The sequence below is a fragment of the Takifugu rubripes genome, chromosome 22, assembly GCF_901000725.2.
Source record: "Takifugu rubripes chromosome 22, fTakRub1.2, whole genome shotgun sequence".
Classification (NCBI taxonomy): domain Eukaryota; kingdom Metazoa; phylum Chordata; class Actinopteri; order Tetraodontiformes; family Tetraodontidae; genus Takifugu; species Takifugu rubripes.
The window spans coordinates 9,312,336-9,329,329 of NC_042306.1; the positions used below are offsets into that span (position 1 = coordinate 9,312,336).

Sequence of the window (16,994 nt, forward strand, 5' to 3'; positions counted from 1 at the left end):
TAAAAATACAAGTTGAAGCAAATGACACCGTTCTGCAGCTAAGACCAGGGCGCAGCATTGAAACAAAGAGGAGAAATGTGCTTTTGTCACTGTGTGGACCCAAGGACACGCTGCCAGGTTAGATGACACCCGATGGGTGCAGGTTTGGGGGAGAGGAGGAGGGTGAGGGAGAGAGAGAGAGGAGTGAGCAGACAGCTTGAGGCGAAGAGGCCACTGAAAGGGACAGAGTGATGGATGAGTTTGGGGAGAAAAAACATTGAGAAGTGGGTAAAGAAATCAACTTAGGCTTAAGCTTTGATTATTGCCAAAAGATTCATACACATGTGTTGCCCTTTGATGCAAAAGAAGATGCTCAGTGTTCCTTCTGTGGAATCTTTTCTGATCAGTGCAGCAGAGGTGTCCTCTTTCAGGTCCTCCCATTGATTCTCTGCGCACTGACGCCAGCCAGGGTTCAGCCTGCGTCTGTAAAGAGGGCAAGTAGGGTGTGGATCATGTGACAGGAAGTGCGGTGTCTGAAAACGGAGAAACTCGTCACTCGTTCATCTTCTGCACATCTGGATGGGAAGGGAGGGGGAAACTCTGATATGTGGTTGCTGGAATAAAAGTGCTGATTTGTTTCCTCTGACACGATGCTGAGTGCCATTTGGCCTTGAGGATTCCATTTCAGCCCAAAGGTTTGAAACATCATATACCAGCAGCGCATCTATCTTTTTATACCAACAGAAGAAACTCTAGATGTTATCATGGCGTCCCATCAGAGCGCTGACAGTGAGCTTTCTATAGGGATCAATGAGACGGTTACATAACACCCCGCTGTGACTTGTTCTTGTATCCTACTGCATAGGAGACGCGGTGATCGATATGCGATTGTGGTGGTTTATAAAAGCAGCCATGACCATGTTAACTGAGCTCTGAAGGCTAAACAACCCCCCGGACGGCCACAGACGTCGACACGGTGTGACTCTCCTGGTAGGTTTGTTTGTTTTATTGTGAAAACGAGAGGTGCACTTCACTGAATATGCTGAGGAGTTTGCAAAGTGGCACCAGCATATTTCTAAACTGTTTCCGCAGCATCATCAAATACCACACACACACACACACACACACACACACACACACACACACACAAACACACACACTCTGTAATTACCATCTAGAAGCTGTTGAAATCTTGACCACGAGGTGAAGTAAAATATCACTTGTCCTTGTACTTCTATCTTTGTGAGGACTTTCCAACTAGACATTCTAGACATTCCAACTAACCCTCTGTCCCCAACCCAAACCTAAACCTACCCAAACCTTACCAAGTCCTAACCCTCGGAATGTCCTTTGAAGTTCACCCAAAATGTCCTCACATCCTCAAAATGTCCTCACTTTGCTAGTAGAACAACGATTTGAGTACTCAGCATGTACCAAGTACAAACACACACACACACACACACACACACACACACACACACACACACACACACACACGCACACACACACACACGTGTGGACGGAACCCTCCCCTTCTTTTTCCCCCAGACTCCGCGCTGCACTTTCCTCAGAAACTCCTGTTTCCAGCTCGGCACACCGGGGTCGCCCACTGTCAGACGCGGAGCAGCCAGAACTCTCCCTGCTCTTCCTCTCCCAGCCACCCACCCACCTCCGCTCGCTTTGAGGAAGGAGCAACTCCGGGCACAGTTCCTCCTGCAGCCTCTGTGGACAGCACCTCCAGGGGACATGGGTGACAAAAACGCCGGTAAGTTAACTTTCCTCTGCCCGCATGTGAACTTGCCATGCGCTGTTGAAGCCTTCCACCAAACATGTTGTGCACACGCACGTCCGACCTAGAGGGCTCAAGCGACCGCGTACATGCGCGTAAACCGCCACAGCTGCTGCTCTCCTTCTCCTGTGGTGCCAAGTCTTTTTAGCGCCTGAAATATCAACATTAAAGGTGGATGTACGTGTACACTCAGTATAAAACGGAAGACGTGGCAACATAAACACTGTTTTGTAAACCCAGTTCAGTGGATTTATTCTCCTCTCCGGGCTCTCATCGGTATTGTCAGCTGATTTACACAAAAGTGCTGCCTCTCCACTTCTGGGAGATGTGAGTGCGTTGCTCTCTGGTGCAGGGCGACAGGAGAGGGGGCAGCGCGCATGTCTTTGACAAAGCTGTTCAATTATAGATATTAATGGATAGAAGGTGCTGAGGGATAAACTGGATGATTATGTTCACCCCCCCCCCCCCCCCCCCCCCCCCACACACACACATGCACAAGCTGCGTATTTGGACAAAGGGCAGGCTGTCCTTTGTGAACCCTCTGGCTTATGATGATCCTGATTTGTGAATCACTTTTTTGTCATTTAAAGAAAATGTATATCAAATATATGGGTATTTAGGAGCTGCAGTCAAAGGTTCAAGGAGCCACAACAGTCCCCTCATTTACTCTTTCGATCATGTTATGGCCTCTCAATCACATCACATGTCATCTTTTTGCACTCTTAAAGTGGAAGAAGTACGGAGGAATGTCCTCAGCAGCCTTGTCTGTGAGTGCTGATTCATTTCTCTGATCCCTCTCGAAACTCTCTCTCATTCTCCCCGGCAAATCCGCTCCTCTTCGCTGTTTTGCAGCAGACAGCATCTTCTCGCTCCACTCCCATGTGCAGTTTCGACTCCTCTTAATCGTTTTCAGCCGCGCATGTAACAAAGCGATCTGCACTGATAGACACCTTTTGGTTAATTAATAAGCCAAACCTGCCCAAATCACAAACCACAAGAAAAGTTCTGACAAACTTTGTGCATGGTTCAACTTTAAATGAACATTTCCACAGTTTATCTCTATTTAATCATTTACAGAATGCAAACAAATCCAAGAGAATGGCATCCCATTTTTTTCTGCAGGGGCATGAGGCTGCAAGTCTTTTCATTTTGTTAAACTGAGAAAATTAGATTAGATTTCCACACAATCATAGAGCCAATAAAACCATAGAGTCGCCATGCTTTGATAAACACATCTGTTGTGCTGTGAATGTGGCATTTAATTGTGTTGAGGTCTCACGGTTGCATGGAGGGAGTTCACATCATGGCGGTGATGAGGTTTTCCTCACAATTCAGGGAATTGTCCCTTTAAACTTCAAAGCTTTTTAATGTCTTCCTATCAGTGCATGACAAGCTGTCCATTTCCTGTGTATTGTTTCATATCCTTTCATGCTTGACCGCATTTCTACAGCTGAGATCAAGTTGATCCTCACATTACTGTACAAGGTGAATGTTTGCAGGACGGTATAGGAGCTTTCAGTGTCACCGCAGAGTTCCCTCCAACACGCATCAATCCAAAACGTTAATAATGCCACACACGGAAATGCTCAATTGTCTTGGTAAAAAAAAAAATCAAAGTCTTAATAATCTGATCCCAGTGTCAGCTCAACAAAATTCATTTTCTATCTGAGCCTTTCACTTGACTCGCAGTCACATGACCACATGTCAGTGAAATGCTGACTCAGTCTTCTATCTTCTGATTTGCAATTCATATGGACGCCGTGCCTCCCAGTCCCTAAGCTAGATACCAGGAAATGTGATGTCAGGTGCGGTGAAGATATTACAGTAGTTACAGGGGTCAAAAAAGTCTTAAATCTATAAGGAAAATCTCACAATCTCCACAAACCCTTATAGAATTATGACATAATTACAGACATGATGGCCTTTCACATCCCTCCCAGTAATCTGTAGCCTTTTTACTTGTTTCTTTTATCTCCGTGAGCACTGACAGAATCACATTTCAGAGAAACGAAGAAACGGATGCCACCATATTTGATTTTTTTTTTTTACACATATCATTCGGTGACTATCAAAACAAACAAAAATCACCCTTTTATTGATACATTGCCCGCTTGCTGCAGTTTCCAACGTGTTGGTTTCCCTGGCGTTCACCCACATCAACCCTCTGCAGTCCAACAGCAGCTGACTGTAGCATCAACACCCCCCTCCCCCCCTCCAACACACACACGCACACACACACCCTCACCCTCCCTCCAGCTCTTTCTGTCTTTACCCCTCTGACCCTTCCTTATTTGCATGGGCCCGGTTCTACTGGCCTGAAATGTTCCCTGATGCACATCATACATGCGTCACACAGCCAGGGAAGGTCCACAGGGTCTCCCTCTGTTTTATTCTGACAGGAAAACAACAAAGATTCACAATGAAAATCAGTGAAATGCCGTAAAAAGGCAGAAGCTGCAGCCAGACAGGAAGTCCACTCGTTCTTATTGCAGCACACATGATATTTTGTTGTGGTTGTTGTGTGTCACGATCAGTACCTTTAATTCATCGTGTTTTATTCTCTCTGCGGTTTGGTATCGAGTTTGAATTCTTTGTTATGGCTCCATCTAAAGTGGAATGAACACACCAATTCAATTCAACACCCCCCAGAACAGACATTCAAGGATGCCTTGATTTAAAAAAAAATAGGTTTTTAGCTTTATTGCTGTCTACTTAGTTTAAAAATCCCTTTCCAGTGTAACTTCCTTTACGGTTGCGGCAAGATTTAAATTTGAAATCAAAGGGTTTAATTTAAAATCCAGTTTATAGTCTTTAATAACTGCGGAAACGTAATGAAGCAGAATGCTTTTTTTTTTTAGAGCTTTAATTAAAATGTATGTACATGGAACATGTACTCTATATGGTACCAGAATGATTTTGTAGAGGTTGTGAGGGGAAGGATTTAAATTTAATACAGATAAAATAATTCTATAATTTCCCAAAGTAGACTTAGTGGGATATTTGATGAAACATTATTCCAATACTGAGGCCACAGTATAATACATATGGTATTAATAACTCTTCCAAAGAGTTGTTACGAACTGCACCATGTAAGATAAAAACATTGTTTATTGCTCTGCCATTACGTCAGAATATAGTTCAAACAAAGTGTGAAACTTCGTGAAAACAAATCTATATACTGTATCTGAATATATGACCCATATGCGGCCTACATGCTCCATCCACATGCAGAGCAGATTCTTTTTCTCTGATCACGTGACCAGAACCAATCCAATAATTGCATGTCTAATTATCGAAAGAGTGAACTTTTACACACACACACACACACACACACACACACACACACACACACACACACACACACACACACACACCTGCTGACCAGTGACAGAGCGACTTTCTGACTGTTACGCACGTGTAAAGTCCCCCCCCCCCCCATTTAAAGCGATTGGCTGCAGCTGACGTAGCTCACGTGTTTTCAGTTTATTCCCAGATAAATTACCCTGAGTGGGGCGAAAAAAAGAAGAGCAAAAGCTTTAAATTCAAACAAAAATGAATGGCTTCTTTGATATCGGCGAACTCCGCATTACCTCACTGGGGGCCCCGTCACTTACCCCTGCAGTTTAACTTCTCTCCCCCCCCCCTTCTCTGCTGCTGGTAGAATGGGGGAGGCGGGTGGTTGTGCGGGGGGAGGTGTACAATTAAGAGCACATTGTAACGTCCTTGCGTTGCTCGCCGTGGCGGAAGAGAAGCGCGCTGCGAACGCGAATGACCGTCGGCTGCTGAGAAGAAAATAGAGAGAGAGAGAGAGAGAGAGAGAGAGAGGCTGAGGAAAGACAAGGAGAGAGTGTGGGAGAGAGATAGAGAAAGGGGGAATCACTCAAGATGCCTCGTTTTAGCGTAATTTGCCCTGCAGACTGTGCCCTTCCGGCGTTTTGAGAGCTTGTGCGAGCCCGGAGAAGAGGCTGGCTGGCCGGCTACGCTATGGTGCCTGACCCTGCCGTGCTGCGATAGCGTTGTCCGATTGTTTGGATTGAGTGAGGCTCCCATCAACCCAAATCAATGAGGATTCTGAGGCCATTCCTTCAGAAAGGAGCGCATATGCTGCAGTGTTTCTGTGGACAACGATCGAAGTCGACCACTATCACCAACGGTGAGAGACAAACAGCGACGTAGCGCTATGGCTACCTTCACACGGCTTTCATCTTGAAAAGAAACATAACGCGTGGGGGGGTATTAGAGGGGTTAAAGTGGGGGAGAGGAAGGGGTTAGCGGGTGTGTGTGTTTTTTTTTTCCTGGCCACTCTTGTGTGTGAGTCAAAAAATCTTCCGAGTCTGCAGTGAGCAGAGCCTCTCCTTGCTGTGCCGCTGCCAGGCAGCATCGAGCCGCACTCCTCCGGAACTGGCTCCGGTTACTTTACCCGCTGTATGTTGCGGATGCTCTAGTGCTGCATCCGAGCAGGTCGGGGAGGAGAAAAAAAAAAAAACCACGGACAATGCGGGGATAAAGTCGTTAAACTTCAGGGGCCTCTGAGGCAGCGCCGCTTCAGGGCCCCAAAACAAAGCGGCGCGTTTCAGCACCGCGGACAGCGTCACTGCAGGAGCGCTGTTAAGTTTGAAAAGGTCGGAATCGAATCTTTGATAAAAGTTGAATAAAGCGTCAACATGGGATTAGAGCCCTCAGAACAGGGTTGAGAAATGGGTGTTTATTGTTATCAAAAGTCATGGGAAAAGTCTCTTGAAGGTAAGACTTGCTGAGGGTGGTGAGGGGGGGTTTGGGGGGGCTGAAGTCCCCAAACTCCACTTTTATTTGAACGGCTTCGATGCTCACGCACCGGAGCGGTGCTCAACAGTTTTTGGCAGTGAGCCGAAGATGCCTGCCATGTCCTCTACTCATGTCTCAGCAGTTCGCTGCATTGCTGCTGCTGCTGTTGTTCACTTTCAACCCCGTCGCCGGAGCCATTTTCCAAACGTTCCGGAGAACGTGCTGCTCCTTCTGTTGCAGAGAGGGATCTCCGGGAGCTTCGGCTCGTTTCTCCTATTCAGGGCAGACAATTAGAAACTCCATTAAGCACAGTTGATTCCTCAGAGGGAGTTGGACCAAAAGCAGCGCGCACGCTGGGATCTGTGGAACGCGGCAATAGAGCGCCAACGCTCCTTATCTGGCATCTCTGTGAGATGAACCCCCGTGACCTCAATCAGACCCTCATGAGCCAGCTCACAGGATTGGCACAGATGGATGGCAACGATGAAACAGATAAAACCGCGACGGGTGAATTTCCCATTTGATCTTTTATATTTTGATCTTTTGCAGCTCGGCTCTGTGACTCCGAAAAAGAAAAGGAAAAAAGGAAACAACTTTTGCATATTTTCTGCTCCCCCAACCATCTGAGCATAAATCATAAATGGGATATTAAAGCACCTCGCTAGTCAACACGAGCTCACATCCAAAGTCTTTGAATGTCTGTATTGACTCGAGCTCTTATCAGACAAAAAAGGGGACAGAAAAGTTATTTTTTTAGGGGAAGAGCGGGGCAGCGCCAGGCTGTGTAATCAGAGTCCGTCACTGATCTGAGGGATATTGGTCCCGTGGGATCACGCCACAAAGACTGGTTCAAACTGAGCCGCTCTCCACAGAGGGACTTTGGATGAAGCAGGCTTGTTGCACCTGTTTTCCTGGTTTTCAGGAGTGCACTTGGCCTGTGTTGAACAGTTTTAATTACAACTGGGGGTTATTGTTTGTAGGAATCATTTGGCCAAACCAGTTTTATTTCTCATACCTTATTCTATTCGTTCCTTGTCTGGGGCTGTTGATGTGGCAAGAGAGTTCTACAGATGATAATCAAACCCTGAAGGCTGTTTGTCCTTGAACAAGCGCCTGAAACCTGAAGCGCTGCTTATGCTGCGCTAACACGGCGTTAAGTGAAAGGTCGGCGCTCCTGATGAGCGGATATTCTCTGAAACAGTGGCTGCTTGTCAGGCAAAACTTTCTTGTGCTCTCTGCTTATTCTATAGTTTGTTGTGTCAGTGTGGGATTAAGAGGATGTCCGTCTTAATGCAGTGGTAAAGATATTTGATCAGTTTTGAGTTGTAGAAAATAAGGCAAATATTCAACAGACACGATGGCATTTAAGGAATTTATCACACTTTATCAAGAATAATTTCCTGAATAATAGCTTATACTGCTTTTGATATTGTCCATTGTTGGTTGAGCATGTGTGTATATAATGCAGGTATCTTAAGAAATATCAGTGGAGGGATCGGTCTTTATAGTAAATTTAAAACGTTAGTGCCCATTTTCTTCTTTGATGCAAAAAAGTTTGCTGTTTGTCTGCAAAGTTACGAACTCTAATTAGCAGTGAAACATGACTGTAGGTTTCCATTATTGAGCTCTGATCATTGATTGTAGCATTTTCTGCTAAAACGTAGCTTGTTTTCAACCCAAAGTGATCGAAGGCCATTTCAACTGGTGCTTGTTTCCAAGAGCATGCATTTGTCTAATTATTCCATAACTGCGAGCACTGGTTAAACCAGTTACTTCGTTCATCCATACAATCCATGTCTATATGCAGTAAAACATCTATTTGATCTGTCGCTGCTGAAGATGAGCGAGAAGGTTGAAGTGGGAACTTCAGTTTATTATTGCAATCAAAAGCAGTTCCCTTTTTAGCCACAAGAGGGCAGCAGCGATGAAGAAACGACCGGAGGGCGCTTCTGCGGCTGTGGCGCAAAGGCTGCAATGGTGTGTTCAAATCCCAGAGAAAGTTTTTGCAACCCCTTATGTTGAATGTGTTTGAATGCTAAAACAGTCTCCCCGCGCGGGTGCAGCTGTAGCCGCGATTATAAATCAACGTGGCGAACTGCATAAGCAGTCAAATAAATTCACTTCTGCTGACTGCAACACGCTGCCTGCATGAATAAAAAGCAGCAGCGTTGTGGACACATCTCGGTTGAATTCAAGAGACGTTCACTCGTGTCTGTGGAGGGCGGAATCCCGGCATCGTTTCATCAGGGAATGCTTTATCTTTCATTGACAACGATTTATGTGCCATCCTCTTATTGCCCTGCACCAAAAAATCCACCCCTTTTCGCCCTACAACGGCTTTTTTCTTAAGGAATACATGTCTCCCTGGATGATTAATACCTTATTTAAGCCGTTATCGGCATTTCTGCCATGACTGATGCGGTTTGGGAAGGCAAAACAAGATTATGGTCGATTAATACCGCGACCTCCCGTTTATGGCTTTTATTTCACTGCTGGAAAAGAGTTTACTTTGCTTCTCTCGCAGGACTCGCTTGCACACGCACGCAAACACACACATGTGGATGCAGTGCCTCACATTCGGCACTTATGTAAGATAGGGGATGGGGGCGGCAGACAGTGCAAGTCAGAAGAAAACCATCTCTGTCCTGCTCTCAACCTTTCCCGATGTTGGATTTAGAGTCCTAGGGGAAAAAAAGAAGCCTCTTTTATGTGACATAATCGGGAGAGAAGGAGACAGTTTTTTAGTGAACACACACATCGCGCTACACACTAGGGTGTTTATTTATTTAATCACCTTTATTCCAAAGGCATTCCTCTTGGGAGACCACCGCGGGCCGTCCCATGTTCCTGAACGCCACATGGGTTTGGAAACCGATATTACAATGACGAAAAATCCCTGCAGAATTTCCATTTTGACGTGTTTTGTCGACTTTTGGACCCAATTACGCTCCAATTTAAGTACATCCTAAGAACCAAATCGTATTTATTCCTGTTTCCTGTGGGGACGTTTTGGGCACTGGCTACAACCTGTTGCAGGTAATCCTTTTAGCCAGAATCCATGTTATTCACATGGCCGCGGAGGTTTAAATGAGTAAAATGTGGACTTAGGTATAAAAAATGACTCCACATTACAAAGCAAAGCTGATTAAGATTTATCTTTTATGCGCGCGCTGCACAGTGAGCAGCCGCCTGCGTCCTCGTTTCAAAACGAGTTTGCCGCTCCGGATTAACAGTCATTCCAAGGGAAGATTGTAATTCTTCACCTTCTTCTGTACAGATGGGCACATCATCCCGATGTTGTACACGCGCACTCCATCCTGCATAATCACGCACGCCTTGCCCCTTCCAGCCTCTCTTTTTTTTATTGCATCTGTTTTGTATTCACGCATTCCCTTCGTGCAGATCATCTGTCTTGCACCCCAACCCAGAATCCGTGATGCAAACCTCAATCACGTATGATTGCGTTTGAAGATGTGCGTGAGAGAGCGGAGGAGAGAGAGAGAGGGAATGAGAGGGAGGGTGGAGGGAGCTGGAGGGACAGAGAGATGCTGTGGACCGTGACCGTCCAGTCTCGCCGTGGCGTTACGGACGTCGTATATTTGATACGCGCTGGATTCTTATTGGTTGTTTCATTATTTGTGCGCGACAACAACAAACTAAACAACGATAAAACCGCGCCGAGGCACCTGAACTAATTGTTGCTCGACTCCCTCCCTGCGAGCTGAAATCACATCTCTGCAGCATTTTTCTTGCAGAGTAGCCTCTTCCGTTTTTACCCCCCCACCCCCACCCCCACCACCGCCGACTGAAGCAGCCGAGAGCGGACTCACGCATCTCTATCGCGCCGGAGCGACGGCGGACGCGTCTCATTCATGCATGGAGTGTAGAAATAAAGTTAGGATCCGTCCTCCGGTCGGGCATGTGCTAATGCGAGTCATCGGGAGGCGGGAGGAAACCAGAGGATAGGGCTGCTGTGCGGATGACGATTTGGAAGTCGTGCTCACCAGACGCGGCACGGTTCACCTGGCACACCTGAACGCCTCCGGAACGGAGCTGCATCAACTTGTCCAGACTGTTGCATGACTTCACGGCTGACATGTCGGCCCCCGTGGCCTAGACCAGACGTATGTTTTGTGTTTTTTTTTTTTTCCTTCTAAGATCGGTCGTTGTTGATCTGACTCCCGGGTGCTGTAAACAGGCAGCTGCACGCTCACATTAAAAGGATGCTGCCTGCACCGCAATGATGCCCGGAATTAAGAGGAGTATCTGACCACAATGACATTTCTTTAAAACACGCGTGGACCTAAGAAAAAAAAAAACACAATTAACACTTTCCGCCCCCCCCCAAAAAAAAATTGCGCCAAGAAGCTGCACCGACGTCCGACTTCGACCCCAGATCCTCGTTTTTTTTTAGACTCGTCTCAGGGAGATGGCCGCTATCGCCAGCTCCCTGATCCGGCAGAAACGCCAGGCGAGGGAGTCAAACAGCGACCGGGTCTCGACTTCGAAACGTCGCCCCAGCCCCAGCAAGGACCCCCGCTCTCTCTGCGAGAGGCATTTTTTGGGGGTTTTCAGCAAAGTCCGCTTCTGCAGCGGGAAGAAAAGACCGGTTCGGCGGCGACCAGGTCAGTGCTGTAGATTAAAAAAAAATGAATAATAAGAATAATGATGTGCGTTAAGTGTGTGCATGGAAACGGTTTCCCCAACCCCCCTACTCCGCCACCCCGCCCCTCTGGAGCAGCAGAGACATTATACTGCAGTCCACGGCTCCAGTCGGAGTCGGAAAAGGTAGAATTTTCCCCTCCGCGGTGCGAAAAAGATCCACCTGTTCCGTTAGATCTCGCTCTTCCCTAGTCCAGCGCAGCGTTTCCCCCTTTCCACAACGAAATAAAGAAATCAGCCTGAAAGCATGGACGCGATCTATATGGTTCTGCCCTGATCAGAATAATCAATGAGAGATTGGCGCTACTGTATTCCAGTCGAACCCTCAGCCAGTTTTGCCCCGACAGCTAATTTTGCACATTTCATTTCCCCCCCTTCAATTTCCCAATTCAGAATCGCTGCAGATTGAGGTACAGCGGGGGAAATAAGTTGCACTGCAGTGCACCAAAGCTCTTTTAAGAATAAAGGTGTTAATGATAGTCTAAATGTTTATGGCAGAGGGAGCTATGCTGCAGTGGAGGAGGTATGGTGATTAAGAGCCACTTTGGCTCCGTGGAGAGGCTCCGTGCTCAATACACTTCGCCCTGGAATGTCTGTCCCCTCTTCCCTTTGCCTGGGTCTGCCTCTGGAGCACAGATAACAAGTCCTGCCGCTCTGAATCCAGACAGATTTGTCACGCGGTGGACGGCAGTCAGGTTCTCAGAGCTCCGCAGAGAGGCGAGTGAGGGACGAAGCAGAGCTTTTTGAGCAGGGGGGGTGAAAAAAGGAGGGAACTGGGCAGAGACAGGCCGGCAGGCTCAAGTAAATTCCTGCTCATTCAGACCAATCTCTTGAGGAAGAGAATTTCCATTAAAGAGATGTGGATTGTAGGAGATAAAAAGTCACTCCAGACACGGTGGGACAGGTAGGTGACTGAGACAGATGCTGTATTTCCTCTAACTGGTCATCCTGTTATTTCATCTTGCACATAAACAGCCGACGCGCTGGAGAACTTCTGAATTCTGCCTGTTTAAAAGCCTGTTGTCTTTCCTTCTATCCCCCCCCACCCCCACCCCTTCGTAAGATGCACCCTCGAAACCTCCACAGGTGTCCCATAAGGGCTGCAGGCTAGGTCAGTAGCTCAGCCTCCATCCGTGTGTGCTGTGTTTTCTTCTCGTCTCCACCCCATCCTGCGCCCATGTCGACTCCCCCCCTCGGCCAAGGAGGGGGCGGGAGGGGAGGGGGTGGGGTTTCAGAAGAGAGGGGAGGGCGGGATGGGCGGGGGGCTTCAACACCTGTCTGACAGCCGAGAGCCTTTTTCCCATGTTGATTTCTTCTTCCTCTTTTTTTCTTTTTTATAATTTCCATCCCTCCTTCAGTGCTTTCCTGGATTTGAACGCTTCCCTCCGTACCCGTTTTCATCTTTTGGTAGCTTGAGCTCCTCCTCTACTTTGTTGCTCGTCCATCTCTCTTCCTCCCTTCTCGATGGCCTCCTCTTCCTCATTCTTCCGTCTGTGTTTCTTTACCCCCCGCTTCCTTGTTCTGTGTTGACATGTCGAGCGCTTCCATGTAGTGGAGGTCTGTGCTGTCGTGTGTTTCGGGTGTACCTATAGTGTCTCCCTCCCTGTCAGACACCGGTGATCATTCACCATTTCATGGCCATGACACCATTTGTCGTAGATCTGTCTGTCCTTCTGTATTTTTATGATGTAAATTTATGATATTTTGATGCGCCGTGGGTCCGCTGGGCGGCCTGCAGCGTGGCATCGCATGCAATCTGTAGCTCGTACCGGCACACACGAGCGAACACGCTTGGTACACACTCCCTGCTAAATGGTTGGGGATGATGGGCCTTCAGTGGATGCCGGAGGCCCAGGTTGAGGTCTTAACTTACGGAAGTCTAGTTCTCATGTGTGATTTACCGGCGTTGCACACTCCCACGTGCTTTCACGCACACATAAGCACATACATGCAGGCGCACATGTCCTCCTCTCCCAGCCTGTAATAAATGATGAAGGGCCTGTCCCGAGATTAGATGAGCCGGGGACTGACGGGCAGGATGATTTACAGCCGGGCAGAGCGCTATTGCTCAAAGGTTTGGTCCGTGTGATCGTTATTCTCTCCACACTTTTGTCTCATGTATAATATAAATAACACTTTTTGCATTTTCAGTTATTCTACTGATCAACTTTGGAGTTGGAATAAACGGTCGTCTCCGTTGGCAACGAGTCAGGGTTCCCATCTCGAATTTCCGATTTGCTGCCAAACAGCTTTGACCCCAGAGTCTGGTCACGACCTTGAATTCCCAACATCACTCGCACTCCTTTACTCCAATCACGCACCTCGGGTTGCACGCCCTGCGAAGCCAGCGATTTCGGTTACTCGATACGTATTCGCCCGCATGTAATGAGCTCGTTCACTGCGAAAAAAAGGGCAAACTTTCCCTCCCTGTCTGAAACCCAAGACAGCAAAAAGCCGAGGATCAGTAATATCCGCCCGCTGTCAGATTTTGTCTCAGAAATCTGCGGCAAGGCAAATCTATGGGGGTAGATCTAGTGGGGCTCCATTGTTTGCACACCAAAAAAAAAAAAAACTATTCTCTGTCTCTTCTTTTAAAATTCACTCAGAAAAAAAACACCAAAGCTTCTCCTCTGAGCATGTTGTCATGTTCAAAATGGCCCATCAAGTTCATTTTGAAGGCCGCCATTTTGAGCAAATAAATGGTTGAAGGACTCAACGTAGCAGATCTATCTATCTATCTATCTATCTATCTATCTATCTATCTATCTATCTATCTATCTATCTATCTATCTATCTATCTATCTATCTTATCTATATCGATCGATAAAGCAGATTATCGATCGATAAAGCTGATTTTCTTCTTCAGAATAGCTGACAGGTCATGCAACACTATAAAAAGCTCTGCTGGTACTGTCCATCTTCCACAGCCAAAATATAAAACACCTACACGATACACTTGTCAAACATGTGTTTGTAAAAGCTTCATGACCACAGAGGCTCGCACACACACACACACACACAAACACACACACACACATACACACGGGAACGTCATGAGAACCTGCTATGTTTCCTCAGTAAATAGAACCTTGCACTGACATGTTCTTGGTGGGGATGGTGCTGTGGTCTGGCCGATGGTCTGCTTGCGTGTGTGTGTGCGCGCGTGCGTGCGTGTGTTACAGAGCCACAGCTGAAAGGCATCGTGACGCGACTGTTCAGCCAGCAGGGCTTCTACCTGCGGATGCAGCCGGATGGAACCATCGACGGCAGTAAGGACGAAAACAGCGACAACAGTGAGTGGAGCATCATCGAAGCTGCAGTTCACAACATAAAGCAGTTAAATAAACATAAATAGCAATGACTCCAGTACAAATACTGTATACGCGCACGTATACATACTAATCCCTGCGCGGAAGTAGATTATCACTACAAAGCTTACAAATTTGAAGGGAATTTATCCACAACAGAGTGCCCTCTTTTCTGCTTGTGGTTATGCAACCGTACACATGAGATACTAATGTAACTGTAAATGTGTCACACACTCCTCAGCCGGTGTATGAATTTGCCTGGTGTTAACACAGGGAGCTCTAAATTATGTGTCCGCTTCAGTTCTGGCTGGAAATTAACACGTATAAATGCACCAAAGATTGCCACATTCTATTATCGATCGAGTGCTTCCTCAAGGAAAATCTGCAGAGTTTCTTTTCTCATTAAGGAGGAAGGCCAACACTTTCCTTTAGATGATTAAGAGTCGTGTTGGCGCAGCGTATGTCAGTGGAAACCGGTGGTCAAAGTGATGATGATGACGTTCGCCTCCCCAGCCTTATGAGAAAGCAATCGTCATTATTACAGCCAACGACTGCCCGGTTTCCACTCAAAGCGCATGTTCGATTAAAAAAAAAAGTTTGTAGCACAGGAGGGAAAAAGGCTGATTTCTCCCCCCCACCGCTTGCCCCCACAATCTGCATATTTCTAAGGGTACAGGATTGATGAGGGTTTTGTTTTTTGTGAGGGTTTCCCCGCTTGTCAGTAATCCTCCTGTAAAAGCAAGCCCACTGGTCCAAAGGATGCAGGAAAGCAGTGAATAATTCAGCCAGAGGAAACTAAAAATACCTTCCCGTTTGTACCCAATGAATAATTCTTTCTGCGAGAAGCTAAAAGACAGGGTGAAGGCGGATGCAGGGAGAGGGAGAGAGAGAGAGAGAGCGGAGGGAGCTGGAGGTGCATCCAGAAGAATTTGTAGTTTAGAGTGAAAAGATGGAAGGTGGAGGAGAAGACAAAAACAGGAGGGTGAGGGAAGATAAAACATTGACCTTTTGGCTACGGTATTCAGGTCTTGCACTGAACTATTGATCGTGCTGCTGGATTATTAGAATAATAGATTACCCTCACCCTTAAACCTCCCACTTTCTGACCTGCAGCATCCTCAGCAGAGCGAAAAGAGTCATATATTTGAAGGGGGAGGTTGAGGAGCGTGATGAGGTCTGCAGCGCCGGTGTCACCTAACATGGAGCGCTTTACACGCCAGCAGAAAACAAGCTCTGATATAGAGACAGCAAAAGACTTTTAGTGAAATAAAGGCATGAAAAATGAATGTAATTCGGCTGTTAATAAAACATGGTTTTGAATAGTTAATGTAGCCAACGCTAAGCACGGCCGAACGGAAGCTTAAGTAAAAGCGGCTGCCTCAAGACAGCGTTCAGTTAAGCAACGCCACTGGGCGAATTTAAACAGCTATGGATTTGGCCGTCATCAGCGAGTCAATCACAGTAATGATGAAAACATCGCCAGGCCCTGACGCTCCGTGTTGACAAAGGGGACGGGGGCGAGCATTTGTTTTATTAGCCCCAGAATGGCTCCGTTGTATATATGCGACGTGTGCGCAGAATGTAAACGGTGATGCTCCGCTCCTTTTGGGTATTGTGGGGGTTGTGCTGTGATCAACGAAGACAATTGGACATTTGGAAGGTGTGTCACGTCTGATCGGGCAGTTAGACTGCTGCAGTGTCGTAACGGCTGATGAGAGCGGAGTAGCCCTTGGCCTCCCGGCCTCTTTATACCCTTACGTGGGTAACAATAATGAAAGGAAGCTGCAATAAATGTGTGGTTGTTTCAAACCTGTTTCGATAGCATGTTGACTCATAACGTCTGTATCAGGGGTCGGCAACCCGCGGCTCGAGAGCCGCATGCGGCTCTTTAGCGCCGCCCTAGTGGCTCTCTGGAGCTTTAGCAAATATAGGGAAAAGATGTGTGAATATATTTTTTGTTTTAATATAATTTCTGTAGGAGGAAAAACATGACAAACATTCTTAAAGTTTTCCAATGCTGTAAAAATTTGTATAATAAATATTTAATTTCCACATCTCATTATAATGGAAGTTAAACTTAAAGCACCACCATACAGCAGAGTGGTCACGTGGTGCGTCATTCTCTCCAGGATGCTCGTTATGTATTTGTAGCCTAATTATCATTTTGATAGTAGGCTAATAAAGCTAATATAGACACTTACAGCATGTGTTGCCTTCATTATAAGGCATTTCAGTTTTTGCGGCTCCAGACGGATTTGTTATTGTTTTCTTGGTCCAATATGGCTCTTTCAACAGTTTGCGTTGCCGACCCCTGGTCTGTATCAACATGGTTGTGGAATAAAGGAAGGAAACTGCAAATCTCTTTAATGATCAGGGCAGAATTTGCTATCATAATAAGTACTTAAAGACTTTTTTAAAGATGCAAATTGGCATTGGTTTCTCAGGATCTAATGCTAATTAGCATTCTGTGTTCTTCACACAGAGTGTCAAAC

The 16,994-nt window shown here is 46.6% G+C and overlaps 1 protein-coding gene across 4 annotated transcripts in view; it reads left to right on the top strand.

The window, feature by feature from the left end:
• Nucleotides 1-1,560: 1,560 nt before the first annotated feature.
• fgf12a (fibroblast growth factor 12a) overlaps nt 1,561-16,994 on the top strand; it is a 28,750-nt gene continuing 13,316 nt past the window's right edge. The window contains exons 1-3 of one of the 4 annotated variants that reach the window (XM_029830504.1): nt 9,839-11,157; nt 12,258-12,305; nt 14,377-14,487. In XM_029830504.1, the coding sequence (XP_029686364.1) occupies nt 10,962-11,157; nt 12,258-12,305; nt 14,377-14,487 (355 nt within the window). In that variant the 5' untranslated portion in view covers nt 9,839-10,961. Of the gene's footprint in view, nt 1,745-5,454; nt 5,922-9,838; nt 11,158-12,257; nt 12,306-14,376; nt 14,488-16,994 lie in introns of those variants that run through there. The other 3 variants (XM_029830503.1, XM_029830505.1, XM_003975557.3) reach the window with 3 other exon arrangements.